General features: G+C 35.2%; 1 protein-coding gene across 1 annotated transcript in view; it reads right to left on the bottom strand.

Moving 5' to 3' along the window:
* The window catches only part of LOC140153126 (putative FERM domain-containing protein FRMD8P1), a 59,805-nt gene that overhangs the window by 23,268 nt on the left and 9,064 nt on the right, over positions 1-27,473 (bottom strand). Inside the window, exons 3-4 of the mRNA XM_072175767.1 lie at positions 18,217-18,384; positions 5,976-6,077 (exon numbers count right to left, since the gene is read on the bottom strand). Of these exons, the coding sequence (XP_072031868.1) occupies positions 5,976-6,077; positions 18,217-18,384 (270 nt within the window). The remainder of the gene's footprint in view (positions 1-5,975; positions 6,078-18,216; positions 18,385-27,473) is intronic.

Here is a 27,473-nt window from a genome sequence, read left to right on the forward strand (position 1 = left end):
GTATGTAGGTGGGATGAAAAGCAGACAATCAATTGAAAATTTTGACCTTTCGTATTGAAGATATGGATTTTTTTACCAAAACACCTAAAAAAATTAGGTCTTTTTGGGAAAAAATCCATATCTTCAATATGAAAGGTCAAAATTTTCAATTGATCGTAAACTTTTTCCTCCCAGCTACATACACTTAAGACTATATCATTAAATTTATAAAATTTACTTCGAGGATTGTTATATCTCCAAAATGTGAAAAATATCAAATTTTAATCATTTGTCATCAAATTTGTATTATATCGTGAATTTCATAAAATGAAAATCATTTGATATCAGAAAGACATTCTTCGTATTCAGAATGCAATTCGATAGGTCTGGTGTGCTCTCATGTCCCACAAAAATTGCTGTTGAAACGCTCAAAACGCTCATTCCAGTTCCCTTAAACTCATTCCTTTTGATCATTTCATGTATAATTTGAGACAAAATACATCATTGATAGTAGACTATAACTGGGGGAGGTACTTCAATTTCAATATGAAATGGATATAGGTGTAGGGCTGACACTTTTACAGTAAGGGTTATTCGGTGAGAGCAAAATGTAAAAAATATGGGGTTATTGGGTAAGAACATAACCTTTTAAAAAATGGAATCTTTGGGTGTGAGCCGAAAGAGTCCCACAGAAACCTCAAACATTGAATTTCTAGTTCTAAAATGGCTTTGTTAAAATAAGTAACTAAATCAGAAAAAATGAAAGCTGCTGTTCAAAATGAAAAATAAGGGTCTTTGGGTGACAGATCACATGAAAAATAAAGGGTCTTTGATGACAGAGCATGTGTTTGTTAACAAATATGGGGTCTTTAGGCAACAGCAATGCTGAAAAGTGTCACCTCCAAAGTGGTCGAGTATCCCCCTCCCCCGGAACTACAACCTTTGTTTGATGAAATCCTGTCATGAAACATAACTTTGAACCAGGGGTGTAGCCAGCTTTCTTGGTCAGGGGGGCAAAATAAAATTTTGGGGGCACAGACGAAAAATATTGCAGTTGCATCATACAATACATAGAGACTGTATGTCTTGAGCTTCCGAAAAGGCGTTATTGGGATGAAGTGCGTGTAGCCTTGAAAAAAATGGTATTTTACACTATTTTTTCTCATTATCTGGCTTAACACGGGCTTTAACTTTGCTTGTAAAGGGGCTTCTTTCCCTTTTTCTTTTCCTTTGCCCTCCTGATTTTCTCTTTCATTTTTTGTCAGAGGGCACTTTTTTTTTTTTTTTTTTGTCAGGGGGGCACTCTGCCCCCCCCCCCACTGGCTACGCTACTGCTTTGAACCTTCCATAGGACTGACGGTTACGTGTTACGTCTACTATGTGCTACTCATGCTTTTCACATAGTCTCTTGATGAGATTATCAATCCTTCTAGCATTTCTGATACATGATATGCCACAGTCTCTTTCACATGGTATACAACAATACATCAACCTGAACATTGGTCTAAGACTAAACAAGAGCCTAATTTTGCCGCTAGATTATGGTCAGAGAATGTGTCAACTGTGTCTGGCTTGACTATTATGCAAACCTCAGCTAGATATTAAAGCCCATGAAACCCAAGACCTGGAGTGTATAAAGCGATTTGCAGGCTTCAAGAAAGGCATTATATAATATTTGTCGTAACTTTGGCAAATTCAACTTTAAATGTCCTAACAACTTTGGCTTAAGCACCACTCTCAGATCAGTATTTAGACAACATTTCTGCGCATTAAAATCTCTATCAGTTATTTTACTGATTTCATAATTCAGTACAAACATGCAAATTAGAGGATGGGCAAAATATCATTACAAAGAACACTAATATCTTGGATTTATTTTGAAGGCAAAATGAAAACACTATCATCATCATGACTAGGAACCAAATGCATTGCCCCCTCCCAAAGTATTGACAACAAATACTTAAGGGATCTAAAATGAGCGTTTATTGCATTTCGACAATATTTTTTGTGGGACATGAGAGCACCTCAGACCTATCAATTGCATTCTGAATCTGAAGCATGTCTTTCTGATATCAAATAATTTTCATTTTTGAAAATCACAATATAATACAAATTTTATGACAAATTATAAAAATTGATATTTTTCAAATTTTGATATATAACAGTCCTCAAAGTAAATTATATAAATCTAATGACATATTCTTAAAGTGTATGTAGCAGGAGGAAAAGCCGACGGTCAATTGAAAATTTTGACCTTTCATATTGAAGATATGGATTTTTTTTCCCAAAAGACCTTTTTTTTGGTGTTTTGGGGAAAAAAATCCATATCTTAATACAAAAGGTCAAAATTTTCAATTGATCATCGGCTTTTCATCCCACCTACATACACTTTATATAAATCATCAGATTTATAAAGTTTACTTCAAGTACTGTTAAATATCAAAAATATCAATTTTAATGATTTGCCATAAAAATGTATTAAATTGCTAATTTCAAAAATCAAAATTATTTGATATCAGAATGACATTCTTCGTATTCAGAATGCAATTGATATGTCTGATGTGCTCTAATGTCCCACAATAAATACTGTCCAAACGTTCATACCCCACCCCTTAAGGCCATCACAAAAACTTAAAGTCACTTTCTGACTAATTACAAATAATATACTTAGCAAAAGCAATCGGCTGGCATTGGGCTATTCCATTTAAAATCCACATTCCCCCTGTGGAAGATTTGGGAAAAGTATCTTCCATTGGGGAGTATGAATTGCAAAGGGAATGAATACATGAGCAGTTCCATTTGAATTTCATACACCCTCTGCAATAGATTCAAACTGAATCTTCTACAGAGAGTGGATGAGTTTTAAATGGAACTGCCTAATATGTTCGTTCCACTTGAAATTCATACCCCCCTGTGGAAGATATGTCCAAAATCTCCCACAGGGGAATGTGGATTTCAAATGGAATAGCCCATTGATCATTATACTACCGTATTTCGTCGAATAAACGCCCCCGGATAAACGCCCCCGGGGGCGTTACATTTTCCCAAGGAGGGGCGTTTATTAGAGGTCATTTGTAGCACGACAATTCCCGTTAAAATCATTAGGTAAGCTTAAAAGTCACGCTAAAATGACGAACTATGAACTTTTGACACTGACTTTTGGTTCACTTCCGGTGTTACGATGCAGATTTTCGCCAATTCTTGACGCTATTATTGACCATGTGGGGAACTTGGTAAGCTTACTACACAAGATAGCATGGAAATATCGGAATTTGTTAAACATCTAGGTTGAAAAAAGTGGTGGGGGCGTTTATTTGAGGGGGCGACTATTTGACGAAATACGGTATGTTTACATATTTGCGCAACATAGAGGAGATGATTACATTGGTCATCCCTCATATTGGGAGATACATCACCCATCTCCTAGGGGTGATTCTCTTGTACATGTATTCTTTCAATATTAAACATTTCCTCATGAAATCTGTAGAACAGTAGGATGCAGTTAAATCATGTTTGACAAGTGTATATTAAACGAGCATAGAACTCACTTTCCTTCAAGTGTTTTCAATGAGTAGTAGAGAGCCAGGAATTACAGCGTCAGAAATTCTTTATGCCACAATTGTTCAGACAATATAGATATATTCGACATCCTAATTTGGAGAATATCAGTCTGAGCAATCTCAGACTAACATAGGAACAAAGCTTGTTTCTCTATTGATTGTGGCTACGTGCCCGGGCTATGTGATGCAACATACACTGAATTTGTCAATGATCTTGGCTTGAAAAGTAAATTGTTCCTCTGAATTGAAAATTTTGCTTCAGCAAAGTCATCAACGATTGCATTTGTCACAATCTAGTACTTGTCCTATGAAATTATCCTGTTTTGATTCACGACATTGCAATGATCATTTTTTATTTGTGATGAACAAAATTAAGCTATATTGGCCTAACAGATGAAATTTCTCCATCTTCCTTAAATAAGAACTGATGGTATTTTATTTGATATAAATAAATTGGAACAGTTTCATACGCATTCATAGGAGAGCCTGCACATTTTGAAACAATAAGGAGCTTGCAAACCCATGGGGGGGTACTCAGTACAAATGGCCATACGGGGATGTGCCACAAACATGGGTAGCATTTCCGGCCTTCTGGTATATCAATGACCCCTTTTTCAAAGCCTATTTTGGTATATGAATGGGTCCTTTTTCAAAATTTTCTCAATTTTTTAGGAAAACAACTCAATTTTTCCTTAATCTAGACAAAATTTTCAAAAGTTTCCCAAAATTTTGGGAAAATTTGTAAACACTAAGACAATTTTGGTTAAATTCAGCCGCAAATTTTGACTTTTGGTATATCAATGGGTCCAAATTTCTTGAAAAATTGGTATATTTATGGGTCCACTTCCAAAATCTCAGCGGCACGTCCCTACCAAAACCAAACTTGAGTACCCCCCCGGGTTGCAAACTCCATACCGTGTCTTTGACCTGCGTTGACCATGATAATGATGGCATCTCTTAATTGATGTACGAATACTAGGAACTGATTTACAGATAATTGCTTCCTAATGACTGCAATCATTTTGTGACGTTAATCGGCAACACTCTCAGCGAGCAAGTCCGTGGGAGGATGCAGAGGTTAGCAAAACAACATCACCGGTAACATCATCAATGGGAATCGAGTCAAGTGGTTTTGAAGGATACATCTTTATATGTGATGCGATCAAGCAAAATCAGTCGGAAGTCGAATATATTGATTTTCAGATATAGCCAAACAAAGACAATAATTTCTTTTGTTGCATATTGTTTTGGAAACACTTCAACGGCTCATATCTATGGAACTAAATGTTCAATTTCAATGGGGTTTTCTGCAAAATGTAGCTTTGCAAATGCTTAATACAATCATGTAAAAACCTGAAAATCGAATATACCCGTCTTTAGACTGATTTTGCTTCACACCATGTGTGATAATTTTGTTTTGAAATTTTAATGAAATGTAATTGTGCAATTGATTGTGCTTTTGCCCCTGTTTTAATGAATTGTCTGTACAGATGCATACAGCAAGTGAACGACTGATTGGTAATTAATACATGATGCATTGCAATAACATGAGTTGCACATTGAAAGATCCTTCATAGATGGTATTGTTTCTGGTATTAGCAATGGGTATACATGTATCAATAAGCACAAATAATAATCATACCAAGGTCCCCTGTCAACCTGCTCTTTGATAATGGATTTTAAAATACTTTCAATTTATGAGTCATAAAGCAAAGACAAATACTGTAATTAGAAGAATCAAGGCACACTCTGTAAATAAAAAAAAATATGCACCCTTAAACAATATGGTACATCCAATAAGGATGTGGTTTAAACTATGACATCATCTAATATGATGACTGCGCTAAATGATTAACCAAACTCTGTTGCATAAATTAAAGCTCCATCTTGAATATGTAATTAAGCTTATCAAAACATTGCTTCTGTTTACAGACACAATTGACACCACAAGCAATCAACAAATATTTTCTACACTGCTATGTTATAGAGAAATTAAATTTATGTGAAAGTCATTTTTATATAATTTTTGGCTTTGGAATCACATTGAATCACAGTTGATTCTGTGTAGATCGATCTATTGTATGTTGCATTCAGCAGTTGTCCCTTATTTTTGATGGTTATATCCCGGAGAAGATATCTTGCTCTTCCCATAATGCATTTCTCCCATTTCAATTTTCTGCACTGATTTGCTACCTATTGTGTAACATGGGTCAATAGTGCCAAAATGTACCTCAATGAACATAAGCACATCCAGATCTTGCAAAATATGTCTATTTCTTGACTATCGAGTATAGACCCATGTTTAGCCAGTCTATTCACAAAATGAAAACAAAGGGAGCCTGTGCAAAGGTAATGGGAGTGTTAAAATTGATGTGATGTATCATGTTGTACAGGATTCTGGGAAGGGCAAGACATCTTCTGTGATATTCCACCTACCATTGGCTTTTTGCTGTTCAGTTGCTATCGTAAACTTGTCCAGCAAGTCTGGCCACTGTCTGCACAACTTGAATGGAATGTGGTAAGGTTTTAACTGTAATTCTGTAAGAAACAAGAAAATATATCAACATTAAAACATTTACGTCACACAAATAAAAATTAAGAAAAAGGAAAGAAGTTTGGTTTTACAATCAGGTATGACACCTACATTGTACAAGCTACACTTTATTCTGTGTACGATATGTAAGAGACTTCACAGACTGTAAATACATTAGTACAAGTGCTCAAGTAAAAAAAGAAATTTTAAGGAAGTCTATGAGACATGTGACAAAACACACTATCTCTTTGTTTATAGTTTATAACTAGATAATTATTATCTCTAGTCTTGAGGTTTTGACATTTGTTTTCATACCCAGTATTTTACTTTGGTTTGTTCCAGCAGTAGATACATTTATGCACAAACTGACTGTGCATTGTCTTTCAATACTACCGATTTTGCCTTACAAAAGTTTGACATCATACATAATTGCATAAGAAAAGAGCTGTAAAAGGTCTCCTCGGGAAAAGCTTCAGAAGAGCTGTTTGCACCCATGGACATAAAGTGTAAAGAGTTAGTGAGTGATCAAGAGGAGCTATAAATGGCTAGTTGGAGCCTTACAGATGCAACCTAACAGGAGCTGTAGAAGATCGAGCATTGCTCTTGCACCTGCAACTTTTAAAGAGGTACTATAGAAGAGCATGCATTTGCTCTTGCTCCTCTTAAGACAGTGTCTAATTTAAATCACACCACTTTACAATAGTTGATTTTCTTTTTTATATTGACGTGGTCATAAACAGACTAATCCAAAAAGTAAAATTTACTAATTAAATTGCTACTGATGGGTTTGATTCTACCATTCAAATTCAATGAAACTCTGCACCCCGAATCTGACAAATTATGATGTCAAATTCACATCATTTCCCCAGTCTTTATTACTCATCACACACATCCCTGAGGCTCCAAGCAATTCACATCACATCATTGCCCCAGTCTTTCTTGCTCATCATACATCCCTACCTCCAAGCAATTTGACAATATTGAATTAGGAGGTACATGTTGTTTGTTTACCGCCCAGCTTTATTTCCTTACAGTACATTGTTTATCGCTATGTCTTATTTCATTAAAGTACATTCAACACTACTGCTGTCCCATCTTCTCCATGTTTCAAAGTCTTGTTGTCCCATCTTCTTTTCATCAATGTTTGTTCCTCACAGCCAAACAAACAAATACAAGAGCAAGCAAATAAACAAACAAGCAAATCCTTAACAAATTGTCATGCTACTTCCGATTGCTGAAAGTGACTTATTTTTAGTAATCCCTAATATGACACTTCAAAATTGAACAGACATATTTAACAGTTTTCCTTCACAGTACATATTTTTACCTATAGTAAATGAATTACCAGCTTTATAATTCTGAATAATTTGACACTTTCAACACTAGAATAACAAAGATAAAAGTCTAAATTGGATATATTCAAACTAAACTAACAAACTGATTATCGCTTGGATATATTTTAACTCGTCCAATCCATGTCTAAAATCCACACTGCCCCTGTCAACTACACAATATTCAAGTCAAATTTCCCCCATCTCACATGCCAATCACATCGCAACAAAAAATGACATCATCCCCGAGTGCAGCCTCCCGCAAGCAATTTGACAAGATTGAACCAAGACTAGCATGTTGTTTGTTTACTGTGCTGTTCTATTTCATTACCAGTATGCATCGTTATGGTGTCTATTTAAGGCACATTTCACACTAGCGCTGTCCCATCTTGTTTTCATGTGCGTATCTCGTGGCACCCGTGTGCCAACTCGCTTTGTTATCCTAGTCGTTGCACCTCATTTCTGATTCATGGCAGCGTGCTACGTATACATGCTCTGAATCTTACCAACCTTTTTGGCTTCTTACAAAACTTTGAGTTGATCTTACTTACTGAAGAGTTTTTATTTTGTATTTGAAATATTAATAGCTTCTTTTCTAGTATTTCGTATTTGGTAGAATATATGCACCCAAGCATACTCTAAATTGTATCAACTTTTACTCACATGATAAACTTCTTTCAAAATCTTTCAGAAGTATTGAAACTTATAACTACATGTCTAGAATTTTAATAAGGTGTTATGCTATGTTTCTAACAAACCCTTTCTCCTGTCTTTGAGCTCCTTAGCTGAAGGATATTTTGTTTAGAAACATTTGAAATATTTATATTTTAAACATTAAGAATTGCTTTTTAAACATGCCAAGCAGTGAGAGTACGTGCTCTGAATCTTGCTTTTGACAACATTTCTTCACTAAATTTTCTTAATTGAATACAACTTGAATAAAGATATTCCAACTTTAAGTTAAAAAAGAATTAAAAATTATACCTTTATTTTACGAAGAAAGTTAGAATCTGATTTGTCCATTAAGGTAAACATATAGGAGAAAAATTAAAGTGTTATTAGCCCTAACGCCCCAGTTGCTTTTTGGCAAGGGGAAGGAAAGAAGGAAGGAAGGAAGAAAGAAGAACAACTCTGGTGCGGTCTTGAACCCCCGACCCCTCGGGAGCCAAGCCCGTGCACGGGCCTACCTTTTGCCACGGGGTTGTAGCTAATTGCCCGGCCAAGCTTTCCGTCGTCATAAGACTGTTCGCATGTTCAATATGATTGTGATCTACACTTGCAGTGGACTTCTCATAATTGCTTCATGCAGAGTAATACAATGTAGATCTAAAATATTAAAACTTTGCTGTTAACTTAAATATATTTTCATTGAGAAGTTAAAAGTCTGCCTCTTTCTTTCTTTCTGCCTGTCTACCATACATGTACCTGTATGTACCAGCAATGAAATCTGCAATTCTGTTCAGCACTCATTGATTTTTCATAGGCATTTGAAATATTAATCGGAATCCATCATTCAAGTTTAACTAAGGGGCATACATCTACTGAATCTTAGCACCTAATCTGTCACAAGAATCACATGCAGAAGAAACATCTTAGTCTTAATTATGGTATGAAATATTTATTGCTACCTTCCATGTCTCATATCCCTGCTTGCATGTACCTTTGCAAATCCAGCAAGGCTAGTATTTCTGTGGCAATATTCTGTTCTGATATTCATGATCATTTTTTGTTTGAATCACATATGATATGAATATGATAACTTCTGTGGCTATATTTCACATATATTCTGATATTCATGATCATTCTCTTCTGTCGATTCTCACACATATGACATGAATAGATAATGCCATGCTTGTGTGAAGATGTATTCATTCTTGATTGACACTTATAATAGTGACAATATGGATGCTAGTAGTGGGTAGTTTCACTGTTGGATGGGTAACATTTGACACATTCTCTCTTTACCACAATTTAGATCAGTGCAGTGTTTATAATTCATAATGTTCTACAATCAAGGATATTAATGTTGGCACACTCTGGCATACTAAATGTAAATTGCCACCTCTCTCCCCCAGTTCAATGTTGATGAAAGTACTTTTCCCATTAGGCTCTCCAGTCTGACCAACATTGGTTAAGGGGGAATGGGGGAGGGAAGGGGTAAGGGGAAGGTTTCTCATCAAACATTATTTTACTAATTTCACTGAACTCTCCGAGCGGCAATGAAGAATTCCAACATATTGTCAGAGTGTGCCAACTATTTATTTCCTTGATTGTAGATGCTAATTTTGTAGTGGAGCATCCTCTTTTTATGACATTTTTCAGTAGATATCCAAGAAAAAAGCTACGATATGTTTTAAAAAAAAGGGTTTTTATTTATGATATAGACTTAAAAATTTGCATGTGTGTAACATTGGTTAGCTGGTGTAACTGTTAGGGCTCTCGTCCTTAGGACAGTGCGTCCCGAGGTCAATACTCGGGGTAGGCAAATTTTTCCCCATTCATTTTTAATCTAAAATTGCTTATTTTCATGTGAAAATGTATACATTGCACTGGAAAATATATTTTATGCACATTTATTCTATAACAGGACCAATAGTGCTAATAACGCACCTAGGCTTGGGCAAAAATATTGTGTCCAACGTCCAGGCAGTGTTGCTGTCACATTGTCTGTTTTACTTACAACATTGCCTGTTGCCACATTAAAATCACCATAAATCCCTTTGTCAGGGCCCATCCCATGTCCTTAAATGAGGTGGTACTTAACACATATGTCAAGATTTTGACCATCATTATAGAAAAAGGGAAAGGGGTTACATCTTTGCAATGTGAATGTACAAAAGCTTACAAATTGTTTTTTCATTGTTCCTAAAAAGCTTCTAAACCCTAACAATGACAAACCTCAAACCATGACAATATCTTTACAATTTCCCAACTGTTCCCCCTGCACCATATTGAATAAGTTGACGGGATTCTTGTCTGGATCTAGCTTTAAACTTGCCTTACAAATGAAGCGTTAACTCATTAAATATTGATGGGCTGAGAATTTACTGGCTACATGGTATGATGAAAAACAGAACTGTTGAAAACTGCCATGGAATATTGGCGCTATATAAAGCTAGCATTATTTGACTGGTATGAGTTGGAAATAAATTAGAACTCTTCATGTTTTAATTCATACATTGTATAATTATTACGACATCTGCATACAATCTTTTTGACTGTTTTAATATTTTGAGGCCTGATTTTATTTCTGACAGGTTTGAGATAAGATTGAAAAATAATGGACTTTGGGAAAATCATACTGTAACCATTCTGATACAGGGTGTCCCAAAAAACATTTAAGTAAGTCCAGAGGTCTACATAAGCGTGTATCTCTTATGGACCAACCCTGGTAAACAAACAAACAAACAAATGTAAGTCATAACATATATGTCAATAATAGCAAGACAAAAACCATGACATCAAGGAAACAAATTAAGAACCTACAGATCTCTAGGTAGATGCTCAAAACCAAATAAGTTACAGAGACAGTTGGGAAGAGCACAGATACTTTGGTTAATACGTCTTCAGTGCAACATCTCAAAACATCTTTTACCCGATAAAGGTTTTAAAAGCTCCTTTAATTCATGGAAAGAAAACCAAACCACAAGTGACATAAAATGCATTTTGCCCTGACGCACTTCAACGGCAGCAAGTAGGTGCGAATTAATTGGTATTTGTTTACCTGTGCCTTCAGGTTTTCCTGCTTAGTACTCTGTGTCTGTGAAAATAACGCCATAATGGCTGCAACTTCATGTACAAACTAAATACGAAAAGTGTTGCTCTAGCAAATTTGGGCAATTCCAGTTGAAATCCACACTCTTCCACAAGGGGAGAATGTTTTTCAAATATAATTGGTTATAGTTAATCATTCTCCCCCTGTATTATGGCATTACTTATAATTCCCACAACTGGAGTGAGTATTTCAAATGGAAGTTACCTAATTGTCTTTTCCATTCAAAACTCATACTCCCTCTGTGGAAGACTTTAGCTAAATCTTCAACAGGGGTAGTGTGGATTTTAAATGGAATAGCCCAATTTTCTTCAGTATCTGGTACTTAGTGGGTAAGTTATACTTAGAGAAGTCACAATTCAATTTTGAATTTAGTGCCAAGTAAAGGATTACCAGGTGCAGTCGCTATTCAATTGTGACTTCAAAAGTTGCTATCAAATGTGGTTCAGGAGCATCATTTAAACAAATTTAATTTGCTCTTGGAGCACTGTGTGTTGACGATAACTCAATTTATCTACAGACCTACTTGTTTTATTGTCTCTCCTCCAACTCATTCGATTGTGACTTCAAAAGTTGCTATCGAATGCGGCTGAGGAGCATCATATATAGTCAAATTTAATTTGACTTAGTCGCTATCGAATTGCAACTTTTGATATTTAATCAACCTCATTTGAATTGACATGCGCGTGTTCGCTGAATAAACACTACAATTTTGATCAGATTTCCCTCAAGACAACAGTTTCAATTTACTGATATTGCAAACAACCAATGAATCAAATTAATTTATGGTGTTATTCGTTGCTGCGAATTGAAATGAGGTCAAGATCAAATTGCAACCTTTAATAGTGTAAACGGCATTAGCGCCAATCCAGCTTGAAATGTGTGCGTGTGTGGGGGGATCGCCCTGAATTGTCAAAAAGTGGCTGAAAAGAACAAAAAATGGGATTGACACCCATGGTAAACAGTGTCCAAGATGTAAAGCTCCCTGCATGCAGTCTATGTCAAAGATTACCCGCTATGGAGGAGGGGGGGGGGAAGAGTTGCAAGTCATGATGGAGGGGGGACGAGTCGTGAAGGAATATTTAAAAAGCTGTTCTGAAGCCTGAATAGAAGATAGTTATGCTCTTCATACTTTAATTTAGTCCATATCACATGGCAATGCTACATTTCACATTGATGCACTTACTTTTACAAACACCTGCAAAAAATAAAAGTGAAATCATCTTCATCAGAATTAAGTTGTCAAAATTTCTTGCTAGAATTCCTCCCTTCAAATAGGTCAATACATAATTAATTGCGCTTCGCTAAGATCTAAGAATACATCATGATCCTATGTGATGACAGGGCGATTATTACAAATATTAATACAGACGTGTATACAGGCTATCAGGTGCCCACGGTATAATATGACGCATACTATCTTTTGTGGTGTGTCTTGGAATTCCTATTCAATGGGGACTGTTGGAAGATGCCGATATGAATAATATTTTAATATCATTCCCGATTGAAATTGTGATTTCAGAAATCATTACTGTCTGCTTTATTAATTTTGCAGTTGAAAGTATTGTAAGCAAAATTGAGTTGTTGCTACATGAATGCTCTCAAATATTGATATTTCAATACTGCCGTATCTAACTTGATCCAAATACATAGGTAATCTGTATAGAGATGCAAGGAACACATTATATGATAACTGGAGCAGTTTCTTTACTGTGTCAGGCTTTCTATAGCTTGTCTAAAACTTTTAAATTCCGAAAATAAAATGCTCCAAGTTGGTTACAAATTGCTTAAAAAAATATACATTTTACATGTACTTATGTTTGTAAAATAAACAATCTTTTACCATTTGAAATAATAAGATAGTATTGTATATACACCACAGATATCAGAACAAAATATCTGTGATATATCACTGCAGGGGCATAAGCAAGGGGTGACGGACTCCGGAACAATATTTGCAGGTGGAATTGAGATGGAAAAAATGATAATTCTGTTATTTAGACCTTTTTAGATAGTAGCCTCCTGGAAGTGTCTGTTTTTGCCCTCAAAATGTCATCAGATTTTGAGAATGTGGTATATGAATGTGTGAATACAGATTGACATCTCTGGGCAATTTAGTTTACCCTGATGGTACCTATAGGCAAGTAACTGCCAATGTTCTGTAGAAATGACACATGCACCAAATGACACCCAATACATGTATACCTGCCTTTAACAACATACAGTAAAAGGCAAATCAGAATTAAATAAATATCAATTGAGTTATCGTTAAACCTATATTTTACTAGAGCTAGCTAGCCTCCGTTTATAGTAAGCTCTTGCTTACTAATACTATGAATTTGGAATTGAGATAGAAAGAATTTTAAAATACCCATTCCTCTATGGCGAGACAAAAAATGTATTGCTTAATGCTTTTGCCCTCTATGATGCCCAGGCTGGTTATCCCATCATGTAATACATCATTACAAAATGTCATCAGATTTTGAGAATGTGTTATATGAGTGTGCAGATGCCTTAAGAGTGAATACAAATTGACATCTCTGGGCAATTAGTTTACCCTGATGGTACCTATAGGCAAGTAACTGCCAATGTTCTGTAGAAGTGACATATGCACCAAATGACACACTGCATGTCCACCTAAACAAAATACAGTAAAAGGTAAATCAGAATCAAATCAATATAAATTGAGTTATACCGGTTAACCTATATTTTACTATAGTTAGCTAGCCTCTTTTTTGTGAGCTTTAAATATCTATCCCCCTGTAAGTGAGACAAAAAATGTATTGCTTAATGCCCAGGATGGTTAAGCACATCATGTAATACATCATCACAAAATGTCATCAGATTTTGAGAATGTGTTATATGAGTGTGAAGATGCCTTTAGTGTGAATACAAATTGACATCTCTGAGCAATTTTGTTTAACATGATGGTACCTGTAGGCAAGTAACTGCCAATGTTCTGTAGAAGTGACATATGCACCAAATGACACACTGCATGTATGTCCACCCCGGGGGTGTCCACCTTTAACAACATACATGTACCGTCCAGTAAAAGGCAAATCAGAATTAAATCAATATCAATTGAGTTATCGTTAACCCATATTTCAGCTAGCTAGCCTTTTCTCGTAAGCTTTTGTTTCTGAAGATTATCATTCATCCATGTAGTAAATACTATGAATTTAAAAAGTATAATCAGATCTATATTGGGCTTTAAGAAAATAAGTCCAGTAGATCTGATTATAATTTAAAAATTAATAGTACTTATAAGCTTACTTATGCTTCAATTCCTATGATTCATGCATGTACATGTAAAATCACACCATTTCTACATCCAAAATAAGTTTAAGGAATTCTATGTACATGTAACATAGTTTTATACTTAATATTGGTACAGTATATTCATTTGTGAGGGCTGCAGAGTGTACCTACCTTAATTGTAATGAATGCACAAATATATTTTTAACAGATCAAAAAAAAATTTTAAAATAAAAAAAAAAATCAAGAAGATTTTGATATATAAATACTTTCAACCCTATAGGTTTTGCATGTAGCCTGATAACATCATCATTCATATGGCCAAAATGACATAACATCATTATTTGACACTATTTACTTTTGTTATCTAATAATCACATTAATTAAACCCATTTGTTTCAATTAATGAAACATGCTTGGGCATAATACTATTTCATTTATTAAATCATTGTATGTATGTGCGTGTCCAAGAGCTATACCAAAATAGGGACTCATCTAATGACATAACATCATCTTTAATCCTAATTAATGCAGTTTATCTGACTAATGAGCATATTTGCCCTTGATTGTTTTAACGAAACGTGTCCAAGCATCTAAACATCATCATCTATATTCATGGTCATGTTACTTAGAGCAGGGACATTAGGAACTCAATATATTGATCGCCTGGCTGGCCGGCGGCCATTGGCCACTTGACTTCCTGTTTACCTGAATCCATGGTGTTATGTTTGCCTTTATTACTGTTTTAAAACAAGACCAACGATGAACTACAACAACAATTTCTTCACCTAGCTGAATTTGAAAATAAATTGAATTAGGCTAAAAAGGGCTAAAAGAGTGGATGTTTGCTATGGTTCACTTTCACTCAAGTAAAAGGGTGCAATCAGTAGATGTTATTAATGTTACCAATTCCTGGTAGAACAAGGTACATGTATACTATTACAGGTAATATTTTTATAGCAGTGACATTTTACATCCTTCAGGATATGTTCTCAAACTGATCAATGTTCAGTCAAACTGACAGCTGATCTATGGTCTTGACTGAGTGACGTCATCATCACCTGATGACACCCTCTGGACCAGGTGATCATACAGGTGACTGAGTTGATAGGTCCCCTCATCTGCATTCATGAGTGTCTGTGTGGTGTTTTTGCCTCCTTTTGTTTATATTCAGATTCTCTAATGTAGTACCTCTCTCATTGTCTTCGGCAAGAATGTCTCAGTCAAGACCACAGACCAGCTGACAGATCAGTTTAAGAAAACATCCTGAAAGAATGTAAAACGTCACTGCTATAAAAATAGCAAATTTTTGATTTTGTATGAGAATTTTTATTAATGAATCTAAGGAAATCCTGATAACCTTTTCATAGTTTCACCCTAATGTTGCTTTTTCTTTATTTATTGACATTCTTAACATTTTATGTTTCATTTTTATGTTCCCTGAAGAATTTCGATTTCAAGTTCATTTCATTCATTTCAAACCACAACAAAACACACTGGTAGTCAGGTGATCACACACACAGAAACTCTACACTAATTTTGTATTTTAATGCCACGCTAAAAGATAATGTTCAGTCACTCCACATCTCTAGCCTGACCTTCCTTGAAAGAATTGTCGTTTGGAGCTGAGCCAATATTTGTTTCCAAATCAGCGATTAGCAACACGTACGCTGGCAAACTAAAGAGACAAGCCGTTATCTCTTTAAATGATTCTAACATTTGAACCATTCACACGGCCATAAACAAACAAATATTTGTTTAGTAGATCCGTATTTTAACAAGATGATAAAACTCAAAATATTAATAATTTGGTAAATCTAAGCTTGTTTCATTCCAAAATCCTATTTTCTGTATTAAAATGCAAAGTTTTATAACACATTTTATAAGTATGTTACTTAAAACCAAATCAAAGATTTTGACTTATATTTATTTTCTTTTTGTTTTTTGATGTTAACACACTTCCGGGGGTGTTACATTTAAGCTATTTATGCTTATTAGATGATGGTCAGAATAATTTGACTAGTATTATAATTTTTATATATATATTTTGTGAATGCTCAGCATATTATTTTGTACATGTGTACAGTATATGTAAAGCAACTGACCTTGAAATGGGGGAGTAAAAAAGAAAGAGCAAGAAAAAAATGAAGTAATAAAGTTTGGATTACAAATACTGGTCCATAATATCAAAAAATATAATAAACCCACTCTGGACTTATCCATAAAATCAGGTAAATCACAGTGCACACTGCATAGGTTGATAAATTTGATTGAATATCTACATCCCAATGTAATCAAACATGGTGCCTCCATTGATCAATCACTTATGCTCATGTTATTGTACTCTCCAGGCAACAAGATTCCCGGTTTACCTGGAATCCTATACAATAAAATACTTTCAGTTCTTCATTTTTATGAGAGAAAAAGCTCTGTTTAGAATAACAATATGCATCGAACCAATTTTGACAAGAGAAGCCTCTCATGAAATTACCATACCAGTGAATTTACACTGATAGTAGTCATCTGCATCAATAATATCCAGGCACTCAGATGGACTTGACCTTCACATTGTACAAGTACATGTTATCTTAGCGACCAAATTTTGCAATATGATGAAACCATCAATATACCAGGGTATGCAGCTTGTAACAAGATGAAGCCTGGGAGATGCTGATGCTATGGAGGGAATATGGTCCAGGCAAATCAGCACACAAATCAATTCCAGTACACTACAATTTTCTTGAACTTGGTGCTATCTTCCGTAAGAAACTGTGTACAACTTTGTGATGTGTTTAGTTGTGCATAGTCAAGAGGAGTAATAAAGAGGCAAAAACCAATATATCCATTTTTTTCCAATTTTGAGATAGACGCAAATATAATTGGTCAAAAATAAAGAAAATAATAAGTTAACATGTGCTACTTTTGATCAGTTTCAAAGTTTCACCTGGCAATTTTTGAAGTATGGTGTCAATTTAAAGCTAGCATGTTGTTGGCCTTAACTCAAAAAGTTTGGAAATGGTTTTTTGTTGTTCTTTGCATTAGAGCTCTTAAATTTGTTCCCTGACAAATTTTCCCTGATTTACTTATGTCTGTATGTATCCATCCATGTGCATAATTAAGTCTGATCATGTAGAATTGCTTCTGATACAAAACTATCGACTTATTTTTGCACATATGGAAAATGTCAATAGTTTGTTAAAAATAGGGCAATTGCTGTCTACTGTAGATGACCCATGGGCCATGGCATTTAGCACATGGTACAACAAGTCATCATGAAATTATCTAACAATGTGTGAATTCCATCAATTTGTTTGGCAAGTTGTAGCTGGCTTTTGCTGTCTACTGTAGATAACCCATTTAAATTGGTTCAGACCTCCGAGCTTAAACTTTCATTAAATGTTTGCTTAAGGGCTCGGATATCGATGTTTTCACTTCTTTTTTTTGTGGGAGCACATCAGACACATCGAATTGCATTTTGAAAACGAAATTATTTGATATCAAAAGAACATTCCACGGTTCCACAAAAATACTGTCCAAATATTGCCATCAGGTTCCTTAATTCAGGTGCATTTCTCTAGAAAAAAAACCACCCTATTTGAAAATATGAAATAAGGTCTCAAATTATTACTATGGGTCTGTTAGATAGTTTCAATAAGGCTTGGTTCAACCATAGACCATGGTCTATGGTTCAACAGACCTTCATTTTTAGGCCTTATTCTGCATGGGAAAAAACCTTGATTTATTTTCTCCACCAGAATTTTGGAAATAGAACATTCTTATACTTACGCAATAAAGGTGATACTATCCAAATATTAAATACTTCAGTTGCAGATTCTGGCATTCCTAGTGATTCCATCATCCGCTGTTGCAGATCATGCGCAGTCTCAACGAGGGCATTATCTAAGAAGAACTCATGACCGCTGCCATCTTTCAGGAAAACACACACATCGGTTGCTGTAATGAGAGACAATAAAAACAGGGCTGATAAGTTTGATTGCCTTATCAAGAAAACTATTAGTAAAACAATTTGGCTTAAACAAGTCAATAAATGCCTCCAATTAAGACTGGTGATACATAAAATGTAATCATGTCAATGACCTTTTGCTTAACTGGGATTATCACATTATGCAATGTGAATTACTCACCATTATCAACAAAACACAATTAGGCTTAAAACAGTGGCCTGAAAGCTAAAATGCATTATTTCATTTGATACACTACAATTTTTACTCCAAAATGTCTTTAATTTTTGTGTGTTTGGCGGTCCTTGGTTTTCCCCTTCAGTATCTAATCTGTTATTCCATCCATTCACATGTACATCAATTTCACTATCAATAATTTACCAGCTAGCTATCCTGAAATAAACCTTGAATACATTTTAAAATTAAATGTGTAGTAGCAGATCAATGATGATAATGATGATGATTATGATGATGATGATGATGAAGATAATGATGATGATGCATGTATTTACATTTATTATTGACTAATGTACCAAATGTTTCTTTGGTAAATAACTGATATAGCCCAGTGCTTCATATCATTGTGAACACGCATCCACATATATGCAACCTGACTGGCATATCTAACCATGATCTGACCGACAGTCCTTGTTGACCCATCTTGGACGTATGCTCGCCACTCAAGCTAAACTAATTATAAAATGTCCAACACTTATCAGTTCCTGTACAAACTCCTAGCTAGTATCATGGCTGACATGGCTGTACTATTCCTGTCACAATGATAGGTGCCGCAGGTTCAAAATAATAACAATAAAAAAAGCAATTGGTTTTCGAAACATTTATTTTTAAAACCTTATTGATCACAATATGTGACACGACCTGGTCCATGGGGGCCAAAGGCGGCAAATTTGAAACTCAAATAAAGGTACAAATATGGAGTAAAAAACAATAAAATACATAAGAAAATAGACATCAAAAAACTTCATAACTTTAGAAGCAAGTATGCTAGATGTTTGGTATTTTCAGTAAATGATAGCCTATTGTATGTATAATGTAATAATAACAGTTAACTGAATTTTCAAAAATGAAACCAGATGGACCAGATCATGTCACATAATACAGTAGATCTTTTTTTATCAACAAAATTCATATGTAACATTCTGACATGCATTATCATTATTAGTATTGTGAATGTGCCATTAGTTTTCACCTGACTTTTGAATATATACCGGAATAGAAATACATTTTATTTATAAATTGTTTCTGTCTTCAGAAGATAGCATTAAAATTCAAAATTCTGCAAATTTATTATTTTCTATGATTTTATCCTACCAAAAATGTACTGAATGCCACTGTTTAAATATCAACCAATGCACTTGTTTGATATGGGTGAAAACTGTTATTTTGTTCAATATTAAATTCGAAAATGATATGATTTATGTCAGGGATTAATAATGGATCTTTACCTTGCACAAATGTATTGACACACAATATTTACTTTTGTTTACTTTTGCCCACTACTCTGTTCAAAGTACATACAAACAAAATATCATAATAATAGTGATAGGCTGTACAGCCAAAAAAAAGGGTGATGTTTCAAAAAGCTTAGGGTACCAGCCGAATTGAAGCAGCTAATCCTCCTGAGCATTTTGACACCTTTTAAAAAAAATCGGTTGAAAAATGAGACAGTGCCGCCAAAAACACGCATAAGGGGGGATTTCTTGGGACCCCCTATTTTTCACTATTTTGACAATTATGGGCATTTTCCCCTGGATATATTTATGCAATTTTTACACAAATCGTATGTTTTGATGCACGTTTAAGAGCCAATTTAGGATGTGAGGGCGCTGTTCAGCCTAATAGCTGTTACGTATCCCCCCTACTAAAATTTTATCATTTCTAATTACCAAATCAAAGTTACTGATAAATAACATCTTCTGTCCAAATTTGAACTCTCAACCTTATTTCACTTGTGCGTGGTACCCATTTGAATATGTGTAGAGACGCTTCCATTGACTTACATATGATACAAAGTTCATTGACCCCTGTATATTGCTATGGGCAGGGTACCCCTGTATTAAAAATTAGTGCCACGGCCACACCAAATGTGATAAATGGCTGAAAATTTCAGAATATGGATGATTGATGATTATCTCTAGTATGATTAACTTAAAAATCAAAAATGGTTCGAAATGGGTCGCTAAAGGTAAAGCGCCCTCACGGCCTAATTTTACCCAAAACCGTTAATTTTAAGGACACTAAAAGATTTCATTTGACACAAAGTGCATAAATGACCTTCCTGGACCTAAAACTATGTAAGTAGATACCAAAAATGCATTACATAATCCTTAATGTGATAAAATTCCCTTAAAACTAGAAAATAAGGGACAAATCTGCCCCCCCCCCCCTTGTGTGTCGTTATTGGGCCGGCACTGTCTCAATTTTTGGCCGATTTCAATGAAATTGGTGTCAAATTACTCAGAACAACAAGCTACATCAAATAAGCTGGTACCCTAAGCTGTTTGCAACTACACCCTTACACAGCCTATCACTAATAATAATACTGGTAGTATTCCACCTAATTCTTTAAAGCATTTTAATTTTTGCCACTTCTATAATTTCATGTGAAGTTTCCACACACAAAAATGAGATACTGCCAAAGTTTTTGATAGTATTTTTGGGCACTGGAACAAATCTAAAACATGAACATAACATGCAACAGGTTTATTCAAGTATGAGGGGAAAAAAATCATTATTGCAAAAAAATATGTGTCAAAATGGTACACGACTGAAGTAAGTCCAGAGCAAAGTTCACCCATATTCAATATCATTATCTAAATCAGGACGATTGGTAAAGAAAATCTCGCGTGCCAATATATGCTGACAAACTTTTCAGGTCACAAGATGTACCAGCCATTTCTGTGCTACACGTATACTACACTTTTGAAAATATAGATGTTGTTACCTGAATATATAATTTTATAAGGGACTAACTTGGTTTGAACCATAAAACTTTTTGTGTTATTCTCACCTTTTTGTGGGTCAAACTTGAACACAATTGTATATTTTTTTAAAAAGCTTTATTGTACCATTTAATACTTATGAGGTTATATTATTTCCTTGAAAATGTTTTCAAATTTTGAAAGTTGAGCATGTTCCTTGTTGGAATCCTAAAAAAAAAATCAAATAATATCATAATTCCATTTCCCTTTAGGTAACCATGGTAACCACAGCCAGGTGTAACATCACACGAGGCATCTCCATATTATTTAGGAATTTTCGAGCAAGAGATCACGACATCCCAGCAGGCCATGTGATTTCTAACGTGACTGTATGTGAAGGGTTAACACACCTGGGTTTAAATCCTAATGCTAAATTTTGGTTCTATTCCAAGTGACACGGACCTATCCATTCAAGTGCATGAAGCGTGAGCCATTGATAAGAATTTGTGAAAAGGTTCACCGAGCCAGAACATTATTAGTTTATAGATATTTAGGATTGAAAATTTTGAAATTCTTGTTCCTCTTGTGTGCAGTACAATGACAGTAGAAGTCAACTTGAGCTTAAATCATTTCAGTAGAGGCTTATGAATGGTCTAAATAATATTCTACTCTATTTAGAAAAGAAACTAATTCTGACTACTAAAATGTATCTTTGCTTTTCAAAACGAATTCTACACATTTGCTTCTATGTTATATCTGTTCTGCATAAGAGAACTAAAATTATAGGCCTATGTACATCACCTTCCTTTGAATGACATTTCTAAATTATATGTATACCTTGCATCATGGGTGTCTGAATCCAGGGGGGGGGGGACATGTCCCCTCACCTTTTGACAAAATGACTGATTTTTTGTTCTTTTCAGCCACTTTTTAATGTTTTGGCTGGTTATCCCCGTATTTCAAGATAGATTGGCACTAATGCTGTGGAGAGGTTTCTCCCATTTGATTTTCAACCAGAAAGCCAGGAAAGATCCTTGATTTTGACAGTTCCTAAAGACCCCCTTTTACCAATACCATGTCCATACCATTTCCAGTTTTGCGGGGAGCCATACCCACCAATCCCCCAGGATTACAATCTTTGTCCGTATCATCCTGCTTATAAAAGAAAACATTCTATACACAATACGGTAGACCAGCTAGATATGAAATCCATCCACTACCCTTAGGACATCATCCTTAACAGTCACCCTGAAATTATCGTCCGCTAATGTAAATTTTTGATGCTATCTTGTGTTTTATTATTCAATCCATGGCAAAATGAAACCAGCATTGCCTTTAGCTTGTTATCAACATCAACTTGACTGGACTATTGAGAAGACTTTGTTCACGGAAAAACAGAACTGAAGTAGTTTCTCCAACTCCATGACAAGGATTATGTGTGCATGACCTATGTTATGACATCTGATTCAGTTAAAGGCGAACTTCTAGATCTACATACATTACAATACTAACATCCTCATCAACTTAAGCTTGCCTTGCATAATGAGATCTTTGCATCATAGGAAATATTGCATTGAAGCCCAAGGCATAAATCAAAGACCTTTTGGAAAATTTTGTCATCTGCAGGAGACATGCACATCATACTTTGTAACTTGCGCTTGATAACTTAACATGGATTGCCTGCTAATTAATATTCATTTTTATAATTAATATTTAATATAATGAATATTTATCTAGATCTTTAGAAGTAAATACACAGGATCTATCCTGTCCTATATTTTGTTCAGCACGTAATACGGGTAGGTAAAGACACAACATTGTGGAGTGATATAAATGGCATGCACGCAGTAGGGCACATCACCTTTCACCAAGTGCGTTTTTATTTGCGTATTTTGTGATGGGAACACCCTCGTGTGGATTTACGTGAGCGTTATGTTGGGACTTTATCTTACTGACGCATGGATTGAAACATGCCAATTTCACCTATTAGCATACTTACTAAACAGAGCATAATACCACCACAGACTTGTAGACAATATGAATCAGAAAATAAAGGCTAATAACAAATTGGTTTCCTGCAGGCTGTGTACATTTCATTTTTGGGAGCAATTTCGCAGCATTTCTTTTTTTTATTTAAGAAAAAATGGCATTTTAATATTTTTTAAAGATATATTTCTCATACTATTCTTAATGATGGGCAGCCGACAGGCCTGTATGCAGGATTTCATTTCGGGGGTGCTGATTTTGAAAAAGTGGACTTTTTTCCAAGGGGGGAGGGCGACAAAATGTGGACTTTTTCTTCCAAAAAGCGTAAAAAACCCTTTTTTTTTTATCGCTACGCTTGCAAATTCTAAAATTTTGGGTCTTTTTGTATACTTTTCCAAATGGGGGGCCTGGGAGGGTTGCGTCGCACCCCCTGCACCTCCCTGCGTACGAGCCTGGCAGCCGATGATGATGACAAGCAATACAAAAATCCTATGAAAATCATCACTATCAATTTTCCCATGTAACATACTCTGCACTGATTTGACAGTAAGTTGAGGTATACACATGTATGTTACCATACATAATGATTTTTAAAAGAACAGAGTAATTTTTAAAAGCATTAAGCATTTCGTATTAAGGTTTTTGGGCCATCTATACATGTAACAAACTTTTTATATTTTAACCAAAGGACAAGTTTTTTTATGAGCCACTTTACTGAGAACCATGAAAACTCATTAAATTTCTGTTGGGATAAGTTTTAGAGTACTCTACCTTTAACCATTTTCATAAAATAAATAAAATACATTAATTTGCATCCTTTAGTATGCCTTTAATGTTCATTAATGCTTATCAACATAGAATCACACTCTAAACCATTGTGTTTTTATATAAAATCTTAAGTCTGAATAGTACTAGAATGAAATCCTCCCACACAAACATAACGTAATCCTTGCGAGAGGGTTCATCGGGCTATTCCATTTAAAATCTACACCCCCCCTGTGGAAGATTTTGGAAATATTTCAAATGGAATGAACACATTAGCTGCTCCATTTGTAACTCACCCTCCCTCAGTGGTTCAGGTTGAAGCTTTCTCAGAGGGTGTATGAAATTCAAATGGAACTGCCTATGTGTTAATTCCACTTGAAATTCATACTCTCCCTCTGGGAAAGATATTTCCAAAATCTTCCAGTGTAAGTGTGGATTTTAATTGGAATAGCCCATTTTAATTCACACTACATGGAACATGCACTCCTACTCTTCGATAGACATAACAGTTACAAAGACAGCAGACGACGATACTGAAATGAAATTTTGAGATTGTGCCCGTAGAGACACGGCTTCCAATAATATCTCGCTTGGAGGCATTTTCCTGCTCAGAATTTGTCCGTGATTTATTATAACGCTTTTGGATGTAGCTTTAGATGAGTCTTGCCTAATAGGAATGGATTTATACTGTATATAAAGAGATGGCTTCCCACCTATATTGCTAATACTTCAGAATAGATTTTGTTGTAGTCTCTGTTTAGATATACATGTATGTAATGTACAATGACCTTTGTGTTGTGCATAAATATCTCATATTCTTACACTACATCAGCATATGGGTACCCCGGATGGATACCTTAAACCCCAGTCCGTCACCCTCCAAACAAATTACTACACAGCAGAGATGCCACTCAGTTTCACTCAAAAAAACCTGCAACTGGTGAGAAAAACCTGAAGCATGTGAATGCAGGCTAAAAAGCCCCAAAACGGGCTGAAATTAATAAAAATGCGGGAATTTGGACTCACAAAAACCTGAAATCAGGCTAAAACCTAAAAGTGGCATCTCTGTACACAGGCTTGTTGATGTGAAAAAGGTAATATAATTGATCATATTGCGACTTTTTTTCTAAGAAAAAAAGAATTCGCACGAAACTTCACTCTCCGCACATGCAAAATAGCTTGCTGGGTAAATTTGTGTCCAACATCACAGGAATTGTGACATTTTAGATTTAATGAATTCAATTTACGCAAGAGCAGGATTGTGTCACACAAAATCAAGAGTTCGGTTTGTGGTTAAAACAACAAAACTAACCTTTTCGCTACTGAACCTGGCCAATAAATGACAAATAGTTGCTATTCTTGATTTACAGGAATGAATACATTTTCCTTCTGGCCTTGAGCCAGGAATTATATATGGACGCATATTTTTTTGAAATAAAGCGAACTTTGGTGCAGTACTCCATGGTGCACTTGCATGGTGCAGGAGGAAGTCAGAACTCAGAATTGGGAAATTTGTTCAAAATGAAACCCCAACTTAGGCCATTTGGTGCACTATTTTTACAAAATGTAAGTTTAATAGACTATTAAATTTATATTAGGCAAATTACAGAAACAATCATTAATTAATTGAATCAATAATGTTCACATTATAATTTGTAAAGTTGAAGGATTGACCACAGACCCTAGACAGATTGACCCACCAACCAGGTATGACCGAACCATTAACCATATATTTACATTCAAAACCCGCACAATTCTTGATTGGCATTTTGACGGACAATACCCTTATATTGTTTGACATGTTAAACCAGCCAATGGCAGTCATTGAAAAAGGACAGACCATTCAAAGAAACAATTAAGAAGCTAAACAAACTTGGTGCAGACAATGACGAATCTAATTGGTAATGTAAACTCCTGGAAACCTATCCACAATGCAATGGTGATGATTTCATTCCCAAACCCCTATAGGCTATGTCAACAACATATTGATTTACTTTCAAATCAAATATTTTTTGCAAATTTATATATGTGAGGTGCATTTAAACATGCCTGACCTTTATAGTCAAATATCACTGCAAATCAACACACTACTGGCCCTGATGTGACATTTTGACATTTTTTCCAATCAACATTTAAAATACACCTACAGCAAAGTTTGCAAAATTAAATTTCTTGAAAAATTGATTTGATTTCGCCAGGTATTGTATCACTAGTGACCATTGAATTTGCACACCTGAGCCGGCCACGTTGAGGCCTGGATGGTGCAGGGTGTTGTGAATTGCATGTGGTTCCTGTGGTGTGGCTGAGTAATCACCTTGATGCTGTTTGTCACACTACCAATAGAAAATATTCTGAATAATATTTGTTTTCTTTACATAGAACGTGACCATCTTTTCATTGTGAACACACAAACATTAAACAGGTCTGTACAATTTGCATAGAATTGAAAGGTGCATGTGGGTTTGATATGAAAATTTCAAATAATAAGATTTCAAAGTTATTGTCACAACAATGAACAATGACAACTTGTGCAACAACCAAATTTATCACTTAGTACTTTGTACAATGTAGTCTTCATTGAATGTAACTTTCTAAACCATTTTGAATTAAACTTTAACTCACAACACACACAGTTCCAACATTTATAACACAGTTATTTTTCCAAATAAATGTAGATATTTATATAGCGCTTTATGCCGTAAACAGCCTCAAAGCGCTTTACATTTATTCCGCGTCATTAGATTATGCTGGAACCACGCTTGCAGCCTACAAATGGAGCAGGGTTCATCAGTACAACGACTGTGACTAACCCTAACAGCTTCCCATTGCACCTGGATGGGGTGAGGCAAGCGAGGTAAAGCGCCTTGCCCAAGGGCGCAACATGATGGTGGGACGGGGACTCGAACCCATGCACGTCGAGCAAGCTCTCAGATTATGAGTCCAAGGCCGTAACCACTGAGCCACCATGTCCTCATAATAGCACAATTTTAAGCAATGCAGCATGAAGTTACATGTAAACTGCTCCAAAAAAGAAACTTACCAGGTAAATTTGTCTGTCAAATTCAAACGACAAATTGTGTTACACTAAATGGGATATGAGTGGAAGCAGTGTTAATTGACGCGAATATTTACACCTCATTTGTTGCAAACGGATGAGTATTTTTGAAGTTATGCTTATTTAACCGAACCTATCCACTGGAATGAAAGTTGCACTCATACCACTTGAGATGGTTGGCAGTATACAGGTGTAATCAGTGCTCTCCTCTTCTTCTTTGCATGACTAACTTTCCTATTGCTTCTTGTGAGGATGAAGAATGATCAAAGTTCAATGACAATTGTCCTTATTCAATCATCTGCAACTTTCAAATTTGATAGTAGGCTTGTTCAA

The sequence above is a fragment of the Amphiura filiformis genome, chromosome 5 (genome assembly GCF_039555335.1).
Source record: "Amphiura filiformis chromosome 5, Afil_fr2py, whole genome shotgun sequence".
NCBI classification, from domain to species: domain Eukaryota; kingdom Metazoa; phylum Echinodermata; class Ophiuroidea; order Amphilepidida; family Amphiuridae; genus Amphiura; species Amphiura filiformis.